Genomic DNA, 19,371 nt, shown 5'->3' on the forward strand with positions numbered 1-19,371 from the left:
ATGAAGGTCGTCGGTGTCAACGTCGATTTTCTTCTGGTAATGACGACTTTGTTGCCATAGTGCTTTTTCTAATACAATCTCATTTTCAAAAAATTACGGGTCCTTTCGGACATGTGGAACTGGGAGCTGATTATAGGATGCACTCATAATCATTACCATTACCATACCGCTTATAGGGTCATGGGGGTATGCTGGAGCCTATCCTAGCTGACTTTGGGTACACCCCGGACCCTGGTGCACCCAATATGAATGTTTTTGGAATGTGGGAGGAAACCGGAGTACTCGGGAAAAAAACTCATGAACATGTAAAGTCCACACAGAGATGCACGACGTAGATTTGAACCCAGGTTTTTTTGACTGTGTGGCCAACATGATACCCACTCATCCACCGTGCCAAATAAAACGTGATGGATGTTGCTTCAACTTGCCGTGTTGTTATCTCTACATCATTTTGAACATTTGGCTTCATGATGCAAGATGGCGGGCCACCCCGACTTTCTGACATGTTATATTTGCAATTAGGACTCCAACGTTTCCGCAAGGAATGATGCCATGCCATGCCATGGATTGTTTTCTTTCTTTCTTTATTTTTTGAATTTTTTCATAAAATTATTCATTCATTTATTCAATTTCTGGATGAAGAGTCTTGAACCAGTCATGATGTGCTATATATATCACTATATTGACACGCACTATGGTACACATTATGGCATTGGATGCTCATATCACAGAGTACTTCGGTACGGGACAAAAAAAAAAAAAATTAACTATATTATGAAAGCAGGAAGTGAACAAATGTAACAGTTACTGACTGTAAAAGTACCAGATGGAGGGTTGCAGTGGTGCTGGAGCCTATCCCAGCTGTCTTCTTTGGGCGAGAGGCGGGGTACACCCTGGACTGGTGGCCAGCCAATCACAGGGCACATATAGACAAACAACCATTCACACTCACATTCATACCTATGGACAATTTGGAGTGGCTAATTAACCTAGCGTGTTTTTGGAATGTGGGAGGAAACCGGAGTACCCGGAGAAAGAGATGGCTGAGAGTGGAATCGAACTCGGATCTCCTCGCTGCGGGGCCGACGTGTTAACCACTTGTCCACTGTGCAGCCTTGAGTAATTGATACACTCATTGAAATGTCTATTTTTCATTCATTCATTCATTTTCTACCAATTATCCTCACAAGGGTCGCGGGGGTGCTGGAGCCTATCCCAGCTGTTTTGTCTGGTGGCCAGCCAATCACAGGGCACATATAGACAAACAACCATTCACACTCACATTCATACCTATGGACAATTTGGAGTCGCTAATTAACCTAGCATGTTTTTGGAACGTGGGAGGAAACCGGAGTACCCGGAGAAAAAGATGGCCGAGGGTGGAATTGAACTCGGATCTCCTAGCTGCGAGGCCGGCGTGTTAACCACTTGGCCGGCGTGTTAACCACTTGGCCAACGTGTTAACCACTTGGCCAACGTGTTAACCACTTGGCCAACGTGTTAACCACTTGGCCACCGTGCAGCCTTGAGTAATTGGTATGAAATGTCTATTTTTCATTCATTCATTTTCTACCGCTTATCCTCACGAGGGTCACGGGGGATGCTGGAGCCTATCCCAGCCAATCACAGGGCACATATAGACAAACAACCATTCACACTCACATTCATACCTATGGACAATTTGGAGTGGCTAATTAACCTAGCATGTTTTTGGAATGTGGGAGGAAACCGGAGTACCCGGAAGAAAACCCACGCATGCACGGGGAGAACATTGAACTCGGGTCTCCTAGCTGTGAGGCCTGCGTGCTAACCACTTGACCACTGTGCGACTTAAAAAAAAAATATATTTCCTTAGTTTTTCCACTTTATGCTTCGAAGATGTTGTTATTTTCAGAATCAGAATCATAAATGGTTTATTGCCAGGTATGATCAAACACATACTAGGAATTTGTTTTGGTCAAGAAATAAAAATTAAAAATGAAAAAAAAAACAAAAACCTAATATTACGTGGAATTAAATAAATCTGCATCATATCTTACCATTTCTCCCTCAGGGCCTCCAAAGTCAAGGTAAAGATTGCGTATTCCGTCGTCGGCAGACATTTTGAGTTTTTCATACGGGTACCGGAACAGCGCCGCACCGCCGGCTGCGTCGGCCGACTCTCTGGTCACCGTGAAGCCCTTCTCGTAGTGCAGCGTCAGTCGAACGTCTTGTCTGTTCAGCGTGCAGCCTGAGTGGAAAAGCCAGGCCAATCATGGAAGCTCCAGTGTCACTACCCCCCCGTCACCCCCCTCCCCCTCCCGATATAAACGCATCCACACTCACCGATGGAGACTTCTTTGATGAGTTCGGCGGCGGCGTGAGCGCCTTGCACCAGGGCTCTGGTCCATGACGACAGATCCCAGTGAGTCTCCACCCGGAAAATGTGAGATTCGATGCCCCGCCCCGTGCCGGTCCGGGTGGCAAACACCAGGTCTGAACCCTGGGAAGGAGACCCGCGGGCGCTGCCGGAATGGACCAATCTGGATAGAAATGAACAAAACCGACGTGGCTTTTTTTAAGATGTCTGATTATGTCGAACATAACGTCAAGGCTACCACACTCGGGACCGAGTATGAAGGGTCCGAGACCCATCCAAGTGGTTTCGAGTGCAGATTCTGGAAGATCTAGAAAGTTTTCTGTGCTGTTTATCGTGTGTAGCTGCACACAACTCAATATAGCGGGTCAAAAAATGAGCATGATATGAAAAAATATTTTTCAAAGTCAAAATATTATGAAAAACAAACAAAATAAAGTTGTCATTTTTTGAAAATTAAGTAGAGGGAAAAAAGTCATAATATTATCAGTAAATCACAAAAAGTTTTTTTTTTTAAAAAAAGGGCAGAAATGAAAAAAACAGCTTTTTTAATTACGTAAAAAAGTAATTCTAATAAGAAAAAAAAGTCACAAAAAAGTGATAATATGAAAAACAAACAATAAAATAAAGTCGTAATTGTTGGATAATTAGGTTGAGGACAGTGTCATCATATTTTGGGAATAAAGTCACAATATTACAAGATGAATATGTAGAAAGATTAGTTGAAATATTTGGAAAATAAAAAAACAAACATAGCCAAATTAATAATTTAAAAAAAAAAAGAGTGAAGTTGATAATAATAATAGGCTTTTTCATCTAAATCACAAAAGCAGAGATGCAGTTTTTAGTTGAAATATATATAACCTCTTAACATATCTACAAATGTTGCTTTAGAACAGGGGTCTCAAACATGCGGCCACTAGTTTGAGGCCCCCGCCTTGATATGAAAGTTTAATGTTTAAGTTTGATATGGATGCTGTATGGTATCATGTACCCAGAAAAAATGATTACGTTTGATTCATGTTCATGTTAAAGGTTAAATAACTGTTAATAGTTATCCTCCCTATCCGTGTGGAAGTGGTAAGTTTTTGGCTATTTAAGTTGAAAGGAAATAACTTGGAGGCTACCGTTTAGGTCGCTAGCTCCCTAGTTTGCGGGTTAGCATGTGTCTCAAGACCCTGCAGTTGCGCAATATGTTGTAAATAAAAAGAGTATAAATGTGACTATAGTCGTGTTTTGTCTTGTCTACAGGGCTCTAATAATGCTTTGTTCATTTTAATATGAAAAAAATCATTTGTCTACCCACCAACTATATGTGCTTTCTTAACTTTTTATTATTTGCTGTTTTATTATTATTATTATATTTATTTATTACTGATTGATTTTCTTTATTCTTGATTTTTTATTTATTTTTCATCTTATTTTGTGTAGAAAAATAAAAAGTAAGATATTTGAGAACAGTGGAATGTTTTATCAGAGCTTTTATTGTAGAAAATTGGAGTTTTTTTAAATTTAAATTTTTTTAATTTAAAAAAAATTTTTTTTAAGTTTTTAATAAATGTGTTTTTTTTTTTTTTTGGAAAACCTGATGCGGCCCAGTCCCACCCAGACCCTAGCTCCAGTGGCCCCCAAGTAAATTGAGTTTGAGACCCCTGCTTTAGAAAATATTATCCATTAAATATATTAATTTTTCACTATATGGCTTGTTAGCTTCCTTCGTCACTAGCAAACGATGCTAATCAAGGTGAGATGGGGAGTTGTAAATGTTGATCCGAAATCAGAGGTGTCCTGTACTTCCTCAAAAGGAGTCATACCCAACAGGAAATGGTGTGCTCCAAGCCTGTACGGTGCACGTTTGGGTTAGCGCGTTGTCGTTCGTACCTTGTGGCGAGCAGCGGGTGCGTGAGCAGCGGCATGGACCAGGACTCTCGATTCCACGGCACGGACTCGAACAGCAAAATGTCCTTTTCTGTGAGCGCCAGGACCACCGGCCTGTACTGCTGCCGCCCCCCTTCCAAGTGGACCTGAGGACAATTAGCGCCGCGTCGTTACTCTGCACCGGAACACAAGCTAGGGCTGCGTGTTTCCTAATCGGCGGTGGCGTGGGGGAGGAGTCACGCAGGGGTCGGCTCCACGCGCAGCTTAGCAACCGTGGTGGGTCGGTGGACTCCACAGGAAGCGGTGTAAATAGACAGAAACTTCTATTTCTGCATTGCGTTGACGCCAGACAAGATCTTCCAGCGACACCTTGCCGAGGAAGTGTTTCCCTCCCTCCTGTGTGGAAGTGGTCTTTCTTTTCGTCCTGTGTGTGCTTCTACAACCCAGTACTGTTTCAGTTTTACACTTTGTGCACACGCCGAGTGAGTGTGTTCACAAAGCTTAATCTGGGTGTCAAACACGCCGGGTTCAGCCTGCCATATAATTTTACGTGTCCTGCGAAAATGCATTAAAAAGACACTTAAAATTAATATATATAATATTTCTATGTACATTTTGTTTTATTATTAATTTACCTATCTTGTATATTTCTTAGCTGCACGGCGGACGAGTGGTTAGCACGCAGGCCTCACAGCTAGGAGACCCGAGTTCAATTCCACCGAGTGGAATGCATGTTCTCCCCGGGTTTTCTCTGGGTACTCCGGTTTCCTCCCACATTCCAAAAACATGCTAGGTTAATTAGCGACTCCAAAAAAGGTATGAATGTGAGTGTGAATGGTTGTTTGTCTATATGTGCCCTGGGATTGGCTGGCCACCAGTCCAGTCCCGAAGACAGCTGGGATAGGCTCCAGCACCCCTTGCGACCCTCGTGAGGACAAGCGGTAGAAAATGAATGAATGGATGTATTTTAATTGTAACTTTTGAGTGTTAAGTTGCTGTGTGATGATTTTCCTGTGATTTCTGCCAATTTGTAGTTTCACTGGCGGACCCCAGCAAGACCAGCATCCACCAGGATGGATTTCGTATGCAGTGAGCTAACACAACAAAGTCACGAGTGCATTGTAGGAAGGATGAAATGCGTGATTGAAAAATACCTGCTCAGCCAGCCACCCGATGTGTTTGAGGTGAGGCTGTGTGGCGTTTGGGGCGGAGACCCCCAGGTAGGCGTTGATGTGGGTCAGGGTCTGGGGCAGCAGGGCGGCGATGTTGGTGTGGATGGCGGTGAACCAGGAGTTGGCCGTGGGACAATCTTTACAGCGAAGCACGACCGTGTGCTGACCGTCTGGCGAATACAGCTCCAATAATCTGAAAAACGGAAACGGTCACTCGGCTGCGTTTCGGGTCACTCGCCAGATTTCGGGAAGACTTTTCAGAGAGGAAGGAAAGTGAAAGCGGAGAAACGTCGATCGTCAATTGGCCACATGAATTGGCTCAGTCTAACCGGGGGAGTCCAAAGTAAAAAATGAAAGTACTTGAAGGAACTTTCTTCTTATGTAATTTATTTTCTTCTTGTAATATTATGACTTTATTCCCATTATAATCTAACTTTCATCAAATTTTTCTCTGAATATTTTGATTTCATTCTCGTTTTTTTTTTCATTTTCCAATTATTATTTTTTGTGTTAATTGTATTAAATATTTTATTATTATATAACTTTCTTGACGTACATTTTCTTCTCGGAATTATGACTTTATTCTCGTAACATGATAACAAGCTAATTTTCCAAAAATTATAACTTAAATAAAAATTTTATTAACGGCTTTTCTTTAATATTTCAAAATTATACTTCTAAAATGACTTTATTCTCTTAACATGATAACAAGCTAATTTTCCAAAAATTATAACCTTAATAAAAAAAAATTTAAATAACAGCTTTTCTTTAAAATTCCAAATTATGCTTCTAAAATGATTTTATTCTCATAACATAACCAGGTAATTTTCCAAAAATTATAACTTTAATTAAAAAATAATAATAATTAATGGCTTTTCTTTAATATTTCAAAATTATGCTCCTAAAATGACTTTATTCTCGTAACATGATAACAAGCTAATTTTCCAAAAATTATAACTTAAATAAAAAAAATGTTTAATTACGGCTTTTCTTTAATATTTTCAAAATTATGCTTCTAAAATGACTTCATTCTCGTAAAATGATAACAAGCTAATTTTCCAAAAATTATAACTTTAATAAAAGAAAATTAAAAATGAACGTTTTTTCTTTAATATTTCAAAATTATGCTTCTAAAATGACTTTATTCTCGTAACATGATAACAAGCTAATTTTCCAAAAATTATAACTTTAATAAAAAAAAAAAATTTAATAACGGCTTTTCTTTAATATTCCAAATTATGCTTCTAAAATGATTTTATTCTCATAACATGATAACAAGGTAATTTTCCAAAAATTATAACTTTAATTAAAAAAATATGAATGGCTTTTCTTTAATATTTCAAAATTATGCTCCTAAAATGACTTTATTCTCGCAACATGATAACAAGCTAATTTTCCAAAAATTATAACTTTAATAAAAAAAAATTAATTACGGCTTTTCTTTAATATTTTCAAAATTATGCTTCTAAAATGACTTTATTCTCATAACATGATAACAAGCTAATTTTCCAAAAATCATAACTTTAATTTAAAAAAAATGACGGATTTTCTTTAATATTTCAAAATTATGCTTCTAAAATGACTTTATTTTCATAACATGATAACAAGCTAATTTTCCAGAAATTATAATTTTAATAAAAACATTTTAAAAAATTAACAGTTTTCTTTAATATTTCAAAATCATGTTTCTAAAATGACGTTATTTTTCCTCATAACATTTCCATGTTATTCTGGTACAATGAAGACTTCTTCTTGCTAATTTAGCAAAAGCAGCTGTGGTTTTTTTTTGGTTTTCTTGTTTAACTATAATTTTTTTAAATGTGCCACAGCAAGTAAAAAAAAACAGCCGTCAGCCTCAAATGGCCCCCGGACCATATTTTGGACACCAGTGGTATAAGCCGTCGTTTGTATTAAGAGTTATGCGTATTAAGGGTTATAAAAATGTTTGTCATTCCCAAATGATGACGCCAGCAAGCAGCAGCCAAAGAAGGTAGAACGTAGGACATGAACGTCAAACCTGTTCTCCAGGTCTGGCATGGTCAGGTTCCTGCTGATGAAGCACATCTTCAGGCTGATGACCTTCCTGTCTTTGGAGGAGGAACTGCTGTGTTTCGGAGAACCGGAGTCTTCGCTGCCGCTGTAGCTGGGGGACTGTGGCCGGGCGCCGTCCCACGGAAGGTCCGCCACCAGGGATGGCTTTTTGAACAGCGGAGAAACCTCACGGATGTATTTCACTGTGGGGGGCAGATCCATACCACACGACATGACATGCATATGAGGACTGGATGGAAGCATTTGGACACGTGCACGTAGCATGTACACGTAGCATGTACACGTAGCATGTATGGCACTAAAAACAGCAAAAAAAAAGAGCTAAAAACGAATGAGAACAAGGTATTTTACAGGAATAACGTAATGTCATTTTAGTAGCAAAAAGTTGAAACATTAAAGAAAAAAATATTATATTTATTTTAATTTAACAAAACAAAGTTTTAAATAAAGTTTTAATTTGCAAAAAATTGCAGTAGGTTGTGGAAAAGGTTAGAATGGCAAGTGAATAAGGTCAAAATATGGAAATAAAGTCATAACTACAGGAAAAAAATAAGGTAAAAATATGGAAATAAAGTCATAACTACAGAAAAAGAAATATGGAAATAAAGTCATAACTACAGGTAAAAAATAAGGTCAAAATATGGAAATAAAGTCATAACTACAGGAAAAAATAAGGTCAAAATATGGAAATAAAGTCATAACTACAGAAAAAGAAATATGGAAATAAAGTCATAACTGCAGGTAAAAAATAAGGTCAAAATATGGAAATAAAGTCATAACTACAGGAAAAAATAAGGTCAAAATATGGAAATAAAGCCATAACTACAGGGAAAAAAATAAGGTCAAAATATGGAAATAAAGTCATAACTACAGGAAAAAAATAAGGTCAAAATATGGAAATAAAGTCATAACTACAGGAAAAAAATACGGTCAAAATATGGAAAATAAAATCATAACTACAGGAAAGAAATAAGGTAAAAATATGGAAAATAAAGTCATAACTACAGGAACAAAATAAGGTCAAAATATGGAAATAAAGTCATAACTACAGGAAAAATATTCTGAGAATAAAGCTTAAATATTTGGATAAAAAAAAGAACAAACTCAGAATATGAATATTTATGAGGAAAAATAATATAATTTTAGTAGCATGGTTTATGAAAAATAAACAAAATAAAATAAATGTTTAATTTTTGGAAAACTTGTAATAGCTTTACAAGAATAAAGTCAAATTATGGGAATCAAGTCCTAATATTTCCAGCAGAAAATGTACAAAATATATTTAAGAAGAAATGTTAATTATTTGGAAAATTAAAACAAAATAACAGCAAAATTGTTGTTTTTTTCACCTATATGACAGGATGAATGTATTTTTTCTTGAAATATTCATAACTATATAACTATAGGATATCTCCATGTGTTGCAAAGGTGCGTTTAGAACGTGTGGAACCCCGGTGAGAAAAGGAAACTAGCACTATAAAGAAGCCGGAAAGAGGGGAAGGTGTAAAAGTGCAGACAAAATGGTGCGCCTCTAAGTGTGAGACAACTAGGTTTGTGTGCTGGTCTGAAACCCGAGACCGGGCTCTTGAGGGATGAGGTCATTCTTGAATCAGGACGAGATATTAAGATCGCGCCGAGGCCTGTGTGTATGTGCGTGTATTCGCACATACAGCATAGAAAGACAGTTTTGGTATTACTAATAATATGTATATTATACACCATAGCACATGTATTTACCACTTCTACATATAAAAGCATTTTGGAGGAAGCCAGTTACCATTTGTGAATGCACCAGTTGTGTATCTCGTTGTGTCACATGACAGACGGACCCTTTCTGCCGTTCCTCTTCGTACCGTTATGTTATTTTTCTTCACTCTCGCAAGCATGTGTTTCCCGGCAAACATGGACACAGTGGGAAACACCCACGACCGGTGTCCGATTCCTTTATAGCGGTTAACTGGTTCCAGAGCCGACCGTGCAAATTTCAACAAAGGAGGATTCCTTGTTCGTAAATGTCATATTTTGGTAGTTAGATCAGAGAAAATCTGTCTATGGCCTTCTTAATAAGCTTTTTACCGCTATTAGAGCCCTCTAGACATTACATAACACCCCTATAGTCACCTTTACACACCTATTATCCAATATAGTAGACATCATAAGAGATAATAAGACATAAAAGACATAGAAAATCTGTCTATGGCCTTCTTAATAAGCTTTTTACCGCTATTAGAGCCCTCTAGACATTACATAACACCCCTATAGTCACCTTTACACACCTATTATCCAATATAGTAGACATCATAAGAGATAATAAGACATAAAAGACATAGAAAATCTGTCTATGGCCTTCTTAATAAGCTTTTTACCGCTATTAGAGCCCTCTAGACATTACATAACACCCCTATAGTCACCTTTACACACCTATTATCCAATATAGTAGACATCATAAGAGATAATAAGACATAAAAGACATAGAAAATCTGTCTATGGCCTTCTTAATAAGCTTTTTACCGCTATTAGAGCCCTCTAGACATTACATAACACCCCTATAGTCACCTTTACACACCTATTATCCAATATAGTAGACATCATAAGAGACAATAAGATATATAAAACATAGAAAACTTGTTTGCGACTTTTCTAAATACTAGTTTTAACGTTATTAGAGCCCTCTAGACATAAACTAACACCCCTATAGTCACCTTTACACACCTATTACCCGATATAGCAGACATAATGAGACAATAAAGACATATAAAACATAGAAAACTTGTTTGCGACCTTCTAAATACAAGTTTTAATGTCAATAGAGCGCTCTAGGCATAAACTAACACCCCTATAGTCACCTTTACACACCTATTACCCGATATAGCAGACATAATATGAGACAATAAGACACAGAAAACTTGTTTGCGACCTTCTAAATACAAGTTTCTAATGTCATTAGAGCGGTCTAGACATAAACTAACACCCCTATAATCACATTTACACTCATACTACTCAATATAGTACACATCATAAGAGATAAGACATAAAAGTCATAGAAAATCTGTCTATGGCCTTCTTAATAAACTTTTTACCGTTATTAGAGCCCTCTAGACATTACATAACACCCCTATAGTCACCTTTATACTTCTATTACCCAATATAGTAGACATCATAAGAGACAATCAGACATAAAAGACATAGAAAATCTGTCTATGGCCTTCTTAATAAGCTTTTTACCGTTATTAGAGCCCTCTAGACATTACATAACACCCCTATAGTCACCTTTATACTTCTATTACCCAACATAGTAGACATCATAAGAGACAATAAGATATATAAGACATAGAAAACTTGTTTGCGACCTTCTAAATACAAGTTTCTAATGTCATTAGAGCGCTCTAGACATAAACTAACACCCCTATAGTCACATTTACACTCCTGCTACTCAATATAGTAGACATCACAAGAGATAATAAGACATAAAAGACATAGAAAATCTGTCTATGACCTTCTTAATAAGTTTTTACCGTTATTAAAGCCCTCTAGACATTACATAACACCCCTATAGTCACCTTTACACTTCTATTACCCAATATAGTAGACATCGTAAGAGACAATAAGACATATAAGACATAGAAAACTTGTTTACAACCTTCTAAATACAAGTTTCTAATGTCATTAGAGCACTCTAGACATAAACTAACACCCCTATAGTCACACTTACACTCATATTACCCAATATAGTAAACATCATAAGAGATAATAAAATATATAAGACATAGGAAACTTGTTTGCAACCATCTAAATACAACTTCTAATGTTATTAGAGCCCTCTAGACATACACTAACACCCCTATAGTCACATTTACACTCCTATTACCCAATATAGTAGACATCATAAGAGACAATAAGACATATTTTACTCCATCTTGCCATTTTTATGATTGAAAATGCTTCATTTAGGCTAAAAAATAATAAAACATTTGCATGCTGGTGGTTAAGGAAGACATAGTCGCCGATGCAATTCCATTCTCTGCATTAATGTCAGACATTTTTATGACACTTATTCTGAAGGGGGAGGGGGGGGGGGCTGCTGTGAATGATGAAACATTGCCCCCCACAAATCCTCCCCATGACAGCGTTCCATTTCTGCAAGACTTTTTAACAGTACATTCAATTTTGGAATCGGCCAAGGCCGCAATTCCACAACCCACGGCCACAAATAAATCGCTAAAAGTTTTTTTTCCAGACAATATGGCCGTCTGTTTGGTTAAAGCTGTCCGTGTCCCAATGTTCCAATGTTAAAAGAAAAGCCAACCCCCACCCCCGCCCCCAGAGGCCCCAACATCTGCTTCACCGTGTACCCCAAAGCCAAGACGAGAAACCACAAAGGATGATGGACAGAGTTGGATAACTCGACGAGGGGGGGGGGGGGGCGGGGGGAGATTCTGACTCGGCACAATTTTGGTTATGCTATTCATAAAGCTGTTTATGTTCCAACACGGAAAAGTCACGGGATGGTCCGAGTAATCAGCTGATCGAGCAGCCGGCCGGATGAACGATCTGTAAAACAGGATGAATGACGATGTGGTGCAAACCGGGTTGCCAGACGCATGACAAATGGGTCAACAAAGCTGCTGACCAGATGTAGATATTATTATGTGTATATATTATTATGGCAATAAAGTACAAATATTACAAAAAGAAAATATGAGGAAAATTATTATTAATTATATATTATTACATTATTTGGTAATGGTTTTATTTCATTTGAACATGCATCAGATTCCAATTGAGTGCATCCCATAATCAGTTCCCAGTTCCACATGTCCAAAAGGAGTAGGAAGAAGCAAAGCTTATTAAATCCTACCCCTCCATCTGGTACTTTTACAATCACTAACTGTTACATTTGTTCACTTCCTGCTTTCATAATATAATTTTTTTTTAATTTTTTAATTTTTTTTTTTAATTTGTATTTTTGTCACGTACCGAAGTACAAGGTGATATGACCATCCCACATTCCAAAAACATGCTAGGTTAATTAGCCACTCCAAATTGTCCATAGGTATGAATATGAGTGTGAATGGTTGTTTGTCTATATGTGCCCTGTGATTGGCTGGCCACCAGTCCAGAATGGACCCTGTCTCTCGTCCGAAGACAGCTGGGATAGGCTCCGGCACCCCCTGCGACCCTCGTACGGATAAGAAGTAGAAATGGTAACGGTAGGAAGAAGCAAAGCTTATTAAATCCTACCCCTCCATCTGGTATTTTTACAATCAGTAACTGTTATATTTGTTCACTTCCTGCTTTCCTAATATAGTTTTTTTCTTTTATTTTTGTCACGTACCAAAGTACGAGGCGATATGAGCATCCAATGCCATAATGTGTACCATAGTAAGTGTCAATATAGTGATATATATAGCACATCATGACTTGTATTTAGTATTTAACATCAACTGCTTGTACCAAAAAAACTGGAAAATTGGAAAAAAGAGCCATTGATAATAATAATAATAATAATAATAATAATAATAGGCTTTTTCATCCACAGTATATGACAAAGTTGAGATGCAGCATCCTTTCATTTTTCACTGTATGGCCGTGCTGGAAAAACTCTTAATAGCGCTTTGGAGGAGTCTTGTTGTCCGTGTGTAAAATCACCAGATTATTATCTACGACATTCCTCTAGAACATGCAATGACCCCAAAAACCAAGTTATCAGTGTATAATTGAATATGCGTGTCAATTTACTCAAAGGCTCAAGCAGATTATGGATTTTTTTTTTTTTTAATCACATTGGTCAATCTGCCCTGTCAAAGATTACAAATGTCTACTTCTCGTGTTGGCAGCAGGGGCGGGCATGGATTTGCTCTTGTGGGGCAGTAAAACTGTGGTACTTTAAACAGGTGTCATTTGAAAAATTAAAAAAAACGACTTTGTAGATGTGAAATTAACAATTTTCTTTCACTTGACCCGACCGTGATAAGATTCCTTGTTCGTAAATGTCATATTTTGGTAGTTAGATCAGAGAAAATCTGTCTATGGCCTTCTTAATAAGATTTTTACCGTTATTAGAGCCCTCTAGACATTACATAACACCCCTATAGTCACCTTTACACACCTATTATCCAATATAGTAGACATCATAAGAGATAATAAGACATAAAAGACATAGAAAATCTGTCTATGGCCTTCTTAATAAGCTTTTTACCGTTATTAGAGCCCTCTAGACATTACATAACACCCCTATAGTCACCTTTACACACCTATTATCCAATATAGTAGACATCATAAGAGACAATAAGATATATAAGACATAGAAAACTTGTTTGCGACTTTTCTAGTTTTAACGTTATTAGAGCCCTCTAGACATACACTAACACCCCTATAGTCACCTTTACACACCTGTTACCCTATATAGCAGACATAATGAGACAACAAGACATATAAGACATAGAAAACTTGTTTGCGACCTTCTAAATACAAGTTTTAATGTCAATAGAGCACTCTAGGCATAAACTAACACCCCTATAGTCACCTTCACACACCTATTACCCGATATAGCAGACATAATATGAGACAATAAGACATATAAGACATAGAAAACTTGTTTGCGACCTTCTAAATACAAGTTTTAATGTCAATAGAGCGCTCTAGGCATAAACTAACACCCCTACAGTCACATTTACACTCCTACTACTCAATATGGTAAACATCATAGCAAGTCCATTTCTGCAAAGTAGGTCTTCTAGTAAGTATAAACGGAACATCCTCGTAGTTGGGGCATAGAAAACCTGTGTATGAGCTTCCAAATACACTTTTTAACATTATTAGAGACCTCAAGACATGAAGTAACACCCCTATAGTCACCTTTACACTCCTATTACAAAAAATGTTGTAGTAGACATAAGAGTAAATAAGACTTGTTTTCATGTGTGTTGCTGTAAATGTGTTCCGGTGCCAGGGGAGCTGAATGGGCGTCGGACAGGAAGTGAGGTCGGGGTTTTTACCACAACAGTAGTAGGGATAATGGTGCCTGTTGTGAGATCATTCAAAGCTGCAATAAATGGCTGCTGTTCTGACAGATCAGGTCTGGTCAGGTCTGCTGCTTGTGTGTCTCACCCAGTACTGACACCTAGTGACCAGTGTAGAATACTACATGAATGTATGCATTAGAGCAGGGGTGGGCAAACTTTTTGACTCGCGGGCCGCATTAATTTAACAAAATTGACGGGGGGGATTATGTAGTATTTTACACGTAACAGTCCATTTTTACACCTATATTTTTACACATATTTTACATGTAAAAGTGTCATGCAATCTGCTATATGTGCACTTTGAAATCATTTATTTGATGTAAAGTGTGTTTCTCAATGTATTATTATTATTATTATTATTATTGTTATTTTTATTAGAATTATTATTATTAGTTATAGTAATGTTATTATATTATTATTATTATTATTATTATTATTATTATTATTATTATTTTGTTATATTAATAATATTACTACAATTATTATATTAATATTATTAACAACAATATTAATATAATAGTCGTATTATTATCATTATTTGTATTACTATTATTGTGCTTGTGCTCCTTTTTCCAGGACTATTTTGTAATATTACTACCATTATTATATTAATATTATTAACAACAATATTAATATAATAGTAGTATTATTATCATTATTGACAATATTATTATTATTATTATTTTGTTATATTAATAATATTACTACCATTATTATATTAATATTATTAACAACAATATTAATATAATAGTAGTATTATTATCATTATTTGTATTACTATTATTGTGCTTGTGCTCCTTTTTCCAGGACTATTTTGTAATATTACTACCATTATTATATTAATATTATTAACAACAATATTAATATAATAGTAGTATTATTATCATTATTGACAATATTATTATTATTATTATTTTGTTATATTAATAATATTACTACCATTATTATATTAATATTATTAACAACAATATTAATATAATATATAATATTATATTAATATAATTAATTAATATAATTAATATTATTATCATTATTTGTATTACTATTATTGTGCTTGTGCTCCTTTTTCCAGGAGTATTTTGTAATATTACTACCATTATTATATTAATATTATTAACAACAATATTAATATAATAGTAGTATTATTATCATTATTGACATTATTATTATTATTATTATTATTATTATTATTATTATTATGTGCTTGTGTCCCTTTTTACAGGAGCATTTTGTAAACAACAGACCACATCAAATAACGAAATTGATAAAGCAGCTACCTCAACCATCAAAAAATTGGCCCAAGCCACGATGCCAGGTTGTATGTTGAGTTCAAATGAAATATTTGGAAAAAACAGGCGGGCCATATTGAAACACTTGGCGGGCCGGATGTGGCCCCCGGGCCGTAGTTTGCCCACCCCTGCATTAGAGCCATCTAGACATGAAGTAACAGAGTCACCTTTACACTCCTATTACCCGATAGAATAGACATAATAAGAAAAAAATAAGACTCATAAGTTAGCATTGACAGCGTACTTCCTGGTTGCTATTGTCTCATCAATGGAATATTACTGACACCTAGTGGCCAATGTACAATACAACATGAATGTATGCATTAGAGTCATCTAGACATGAAGTAACAGAGTCACCTTTACACTCCTATTACCCGATAGAGTAGACATAATAAGAAAAAATCATTGACAGCGTACTTCCTGGTGGCTATTGTCTCATCAATGGAACGTTACTGACACCTAGTGGCCAGTGTAGAACACTACTCTAATGTTGCCGAGGTGCGTCAATAACGATCTGGATCATAGAACGATGTTACTCCAAAGACACGATGCCTGACATCACCGTCTGTGTGTGCGTGTCAGGATGATGTCAAGGATGACGGCGCCGCCATCCGTCTCGCGGATCCCTCATCTCATTGAATGGTTGGTTGGTCAGCTGTGATTGGCTGACGAACAAAAGAGAGAGAAGAGCCGCTGTCCCCATTTTAGCTTTGTCTCCGTGTGTCTGGTATGTGGCGTTTCTATTCGTCCAATTACTCCCACAAAAGGCACCTCTTGCATCGTTTGCCTCCACTCAATTAGACACAAGGGCCTTCTGCATCAGGCTAGGGGGGTACTGTTGCGGCCTCAAATGTCTGAATGCTCTGCAACGTTTTTAAAAGTTGCAATGTTTTGAAGCTGATTCTGTTCAAAAAACATACTGTATATGGCCTGCAGTACATTATGTAATAGTATCATGAAAAAATCAGCAATATTTTGAAATTGGAAGTAATTTTACAAGAATAAAGTCATATTGAAGCAAAAAAAAAGTTGTAATGAGGACAAAAAAAATTTTCATTTTAGTAGCGTAAACTTCAAATATTAAAAGAAAAAAAAGTCATAATATTCTGAAAAACAAAACATTGAAGAACAGTCATTTTTGAGAAAATTAGGTTACCAAAAAAAAGTTGGAAAGTTACAAGAACAAAGTCATAATTATGAGGAAAAATGACAAGAAGAAAATTATATAATAATAAAATACATTTATAATAAACAGTTGGAAATGTATCTAGACATGGAAAAAAAGCCGTCATTTACAAGAATACGGTAAAAAAAAAATTAAGAGAAAAAACGCAATTTTACAAAAATCAAAATGTTGTAGGAATAAAGAGATAATTGTGAGAAGAAAACAATATCATAATAACACAGACAGAAAAAATGAACAAAATATCTAAAAAAAAAATAATGTAATTTTACACCAATAAAGTCAAAATGTTAAGATAAAGTCAGATTCTAAATGACAAAAAAAGAAAACAATCTAAAAAAAAATCCTCTCATTTTAGCAGCATCGCGGTGGAAATATTAAAAAAAAAATTTTTAAGTTGTCATATTATGAGACAGAAAAAAAACAGAAAAGTTAATAATTATTATGAAGTCACCAGAAGAAAATATCCGGAGATAACATAACAGGAAAGTGTAAATATTTAAAAAATAAAATAATAAAGTGCTTTTTCAGACAGAAAAAATTAACAAAATATCTAAAAAAAAAAAAAAAAAAAAAACAGCAGCTGTAATTTTACTACAATAAAGTCAAAATGTTAAGATAAAGTCAGATTCTAATGACAAAAAAATAAAACAAACAAATAAATCCTCTCATTTTAGCAGCATAGCGGTTGAAATATTATAAAAATATTAGAAAAGAAAAGAAAAACAGAAAAGTTAATAATTAATATGCTGGAATAAAGTCATAATACCACCAGAAGAAAATATCCAAAGATTATATAAGAGGAAATATTTAAAGAAATAAAATAATAAAGTGCTTTTTCCCGTGTCCTGAGATTCCGTGTTTTCTAGAAATATATACATAGAACATCTTAGCATATGGACACGTGTTGCTAAGGGACAAATTCCACTGCTGAAAATGACATCAATCGTCCAAAGTGTGCGGAGAAGATGGGATTTCACAGGGATTGGTCCAATTTGGATCAAATATCCAATTTGTCAAACTTGGTCAACATCTTCAGTTGGATTATCCCTAAGAGCCTATACACCCCCCCCCAAAAACACGACCGTGTGGTAGCTTCTATGGTCATGGTGCTGATTGTTCATCCCTTTCTCACAAAGACACCATTGTTTCCTCCATGAGGCCAACCAATCAGACATCTTGCTGGAGTTGTTGGGATGGAACGGGAACGTTTTACCGCATTAACCTCAAAAAGACAAACTTCAAAACTCTTCTAGTATTCCAGATAAAAACCATGATATGGATCCAGGAGGACCTTTTTGGACCTGAATTATATGCGTATTTAACCCTTTGCCGTTCCAACAGCCTGGTGATGATATTGGGGGGGTTTTGCTACTGGATGGGTGGGCTTTTGTCCTAAAAGTAAGGAATGCCTGCGTTCCGGAGAAACAGTAAATATCTATTTTTAGCTGACAAACAACCATAACAAGAACATTTCCTTTTACGAGAATAATGGAATTATAGAATTATTTTAGCAGCATAAAATTTTAATATTCAAGAATATAAATAAAGTTAGACTATAATAAAAAAAAAACATACAAAAAATGTGCCATTTTTGAAATATTTGTTGAAGGAAAAAGTTATAATATTCTAGGAGTAAAGCCATAATTACAAGAAGAAAATGTACAATAAGAAAAATAATTTATATAAATACAAAAAAAAATATTTTTACATTTTTTAATGGAAAAAACAGCTGTAATTTTACAAGAATAAAGTCAAAATATTAGGTTAAAAAAAGCTGTATTCTAATGAGGAAAAAAGGCACAATTTTACAGGAATAAAGTCCTATTATGACAAAAAAATTGTGGAAAAAATAATACATTAGAACTGAAAAAAAAACGTAATATTATGAGAAAAACAAACAAAACAAAATCTGTTATTTTTGGAAAAATTAGGTTAGGGAAAATTAAAATTAGGGTCACGATTTCCAAGAAGAAAATGTACACAGAAGGTTGAATTATTAGCAAAATGTAAATTAACTTAGTGAAGTTTTAATTTTGTTGTACTTGTTACAATAACAATAAAGAAATATTCTATTTTTTTTTATACCTATATCCCAAAGCTGAGATCTAGATGTACAAATATAAACAATAGAGCGTCCCGCATCTACTCCAAATGTAGGCGTTACCCATGACAACCAGGAACGTCAAGGCCTTAATTATGTGCTGCTCCTACCCGGGCCAGCCTGATGCTTTGAGGAAAACCTCTCCATCCCTCCATCCTTCCTCGGATGAGTCTTCCCTTTCCCAGCACGTAGCTAGCGTAGCGCAGCAGGGAGACTCAACTAACGCGTGAGCCACCTGTGCTGACCCTTGCCCTAAATACACGGACGCCCTCAGAGGTCAGGAATGTAGGGCACCTAAGCTAATTGTGAGAA

General features: G+C 35.8%; 1 protein-coding gene across 1 annotated transcript in view; it reads right to left on the bottom strand.

Moving 5' to 3' along the window:
* The window catches only part of sntb2 (syntrophin, beta 2), a 29,265-nt gene that overhangs the window by 3,744 nt on the left and 6,150 nt on the right, over positions 1-19,371 (bottom strand). The window contains exons 2-6 of the mRNA XM_058076362.1: positions 7,424-7,640; positions 5,389-5,599; positions 4,238-4,380; positions 2,326-2,522; positions 2,040-2,230 (exon numbers count right to left, since the gene is read on the bottom strand). Of these exons, the coding sequence (XP_057932345.1) occupies positions 2,040-2,230; positions 2,326-2,522; positions 4,238-4,380; positions 5,389-5,599; positions 7,424-7,640 (959 nt within the window). The remainder of the gene's footprint in view (positions 1-2,039; positions 2,231-2,325; positions 2,523-4,237; positions 4,381-5,388; positions 5,600-7,423; positions 7,641-19,371) is intronic.

The sequence above is a fragment of the Doryrhamphus excisus genome, chromosome 6, assembly GCF_030265055.1.
Source record: "Doryrhamphus excisus isolate RoL2022-K1 chromosome 6, RoL_Dexc_1.0, whole genome shotgun sequence".
NCBI classification, from domain to species: Eukaryota; Metazoa; Chordata; class Actinopteri; order Syngnathiformes; family Syngnathidae; genus Doryrhamphus; species Doryrhamphus excisus.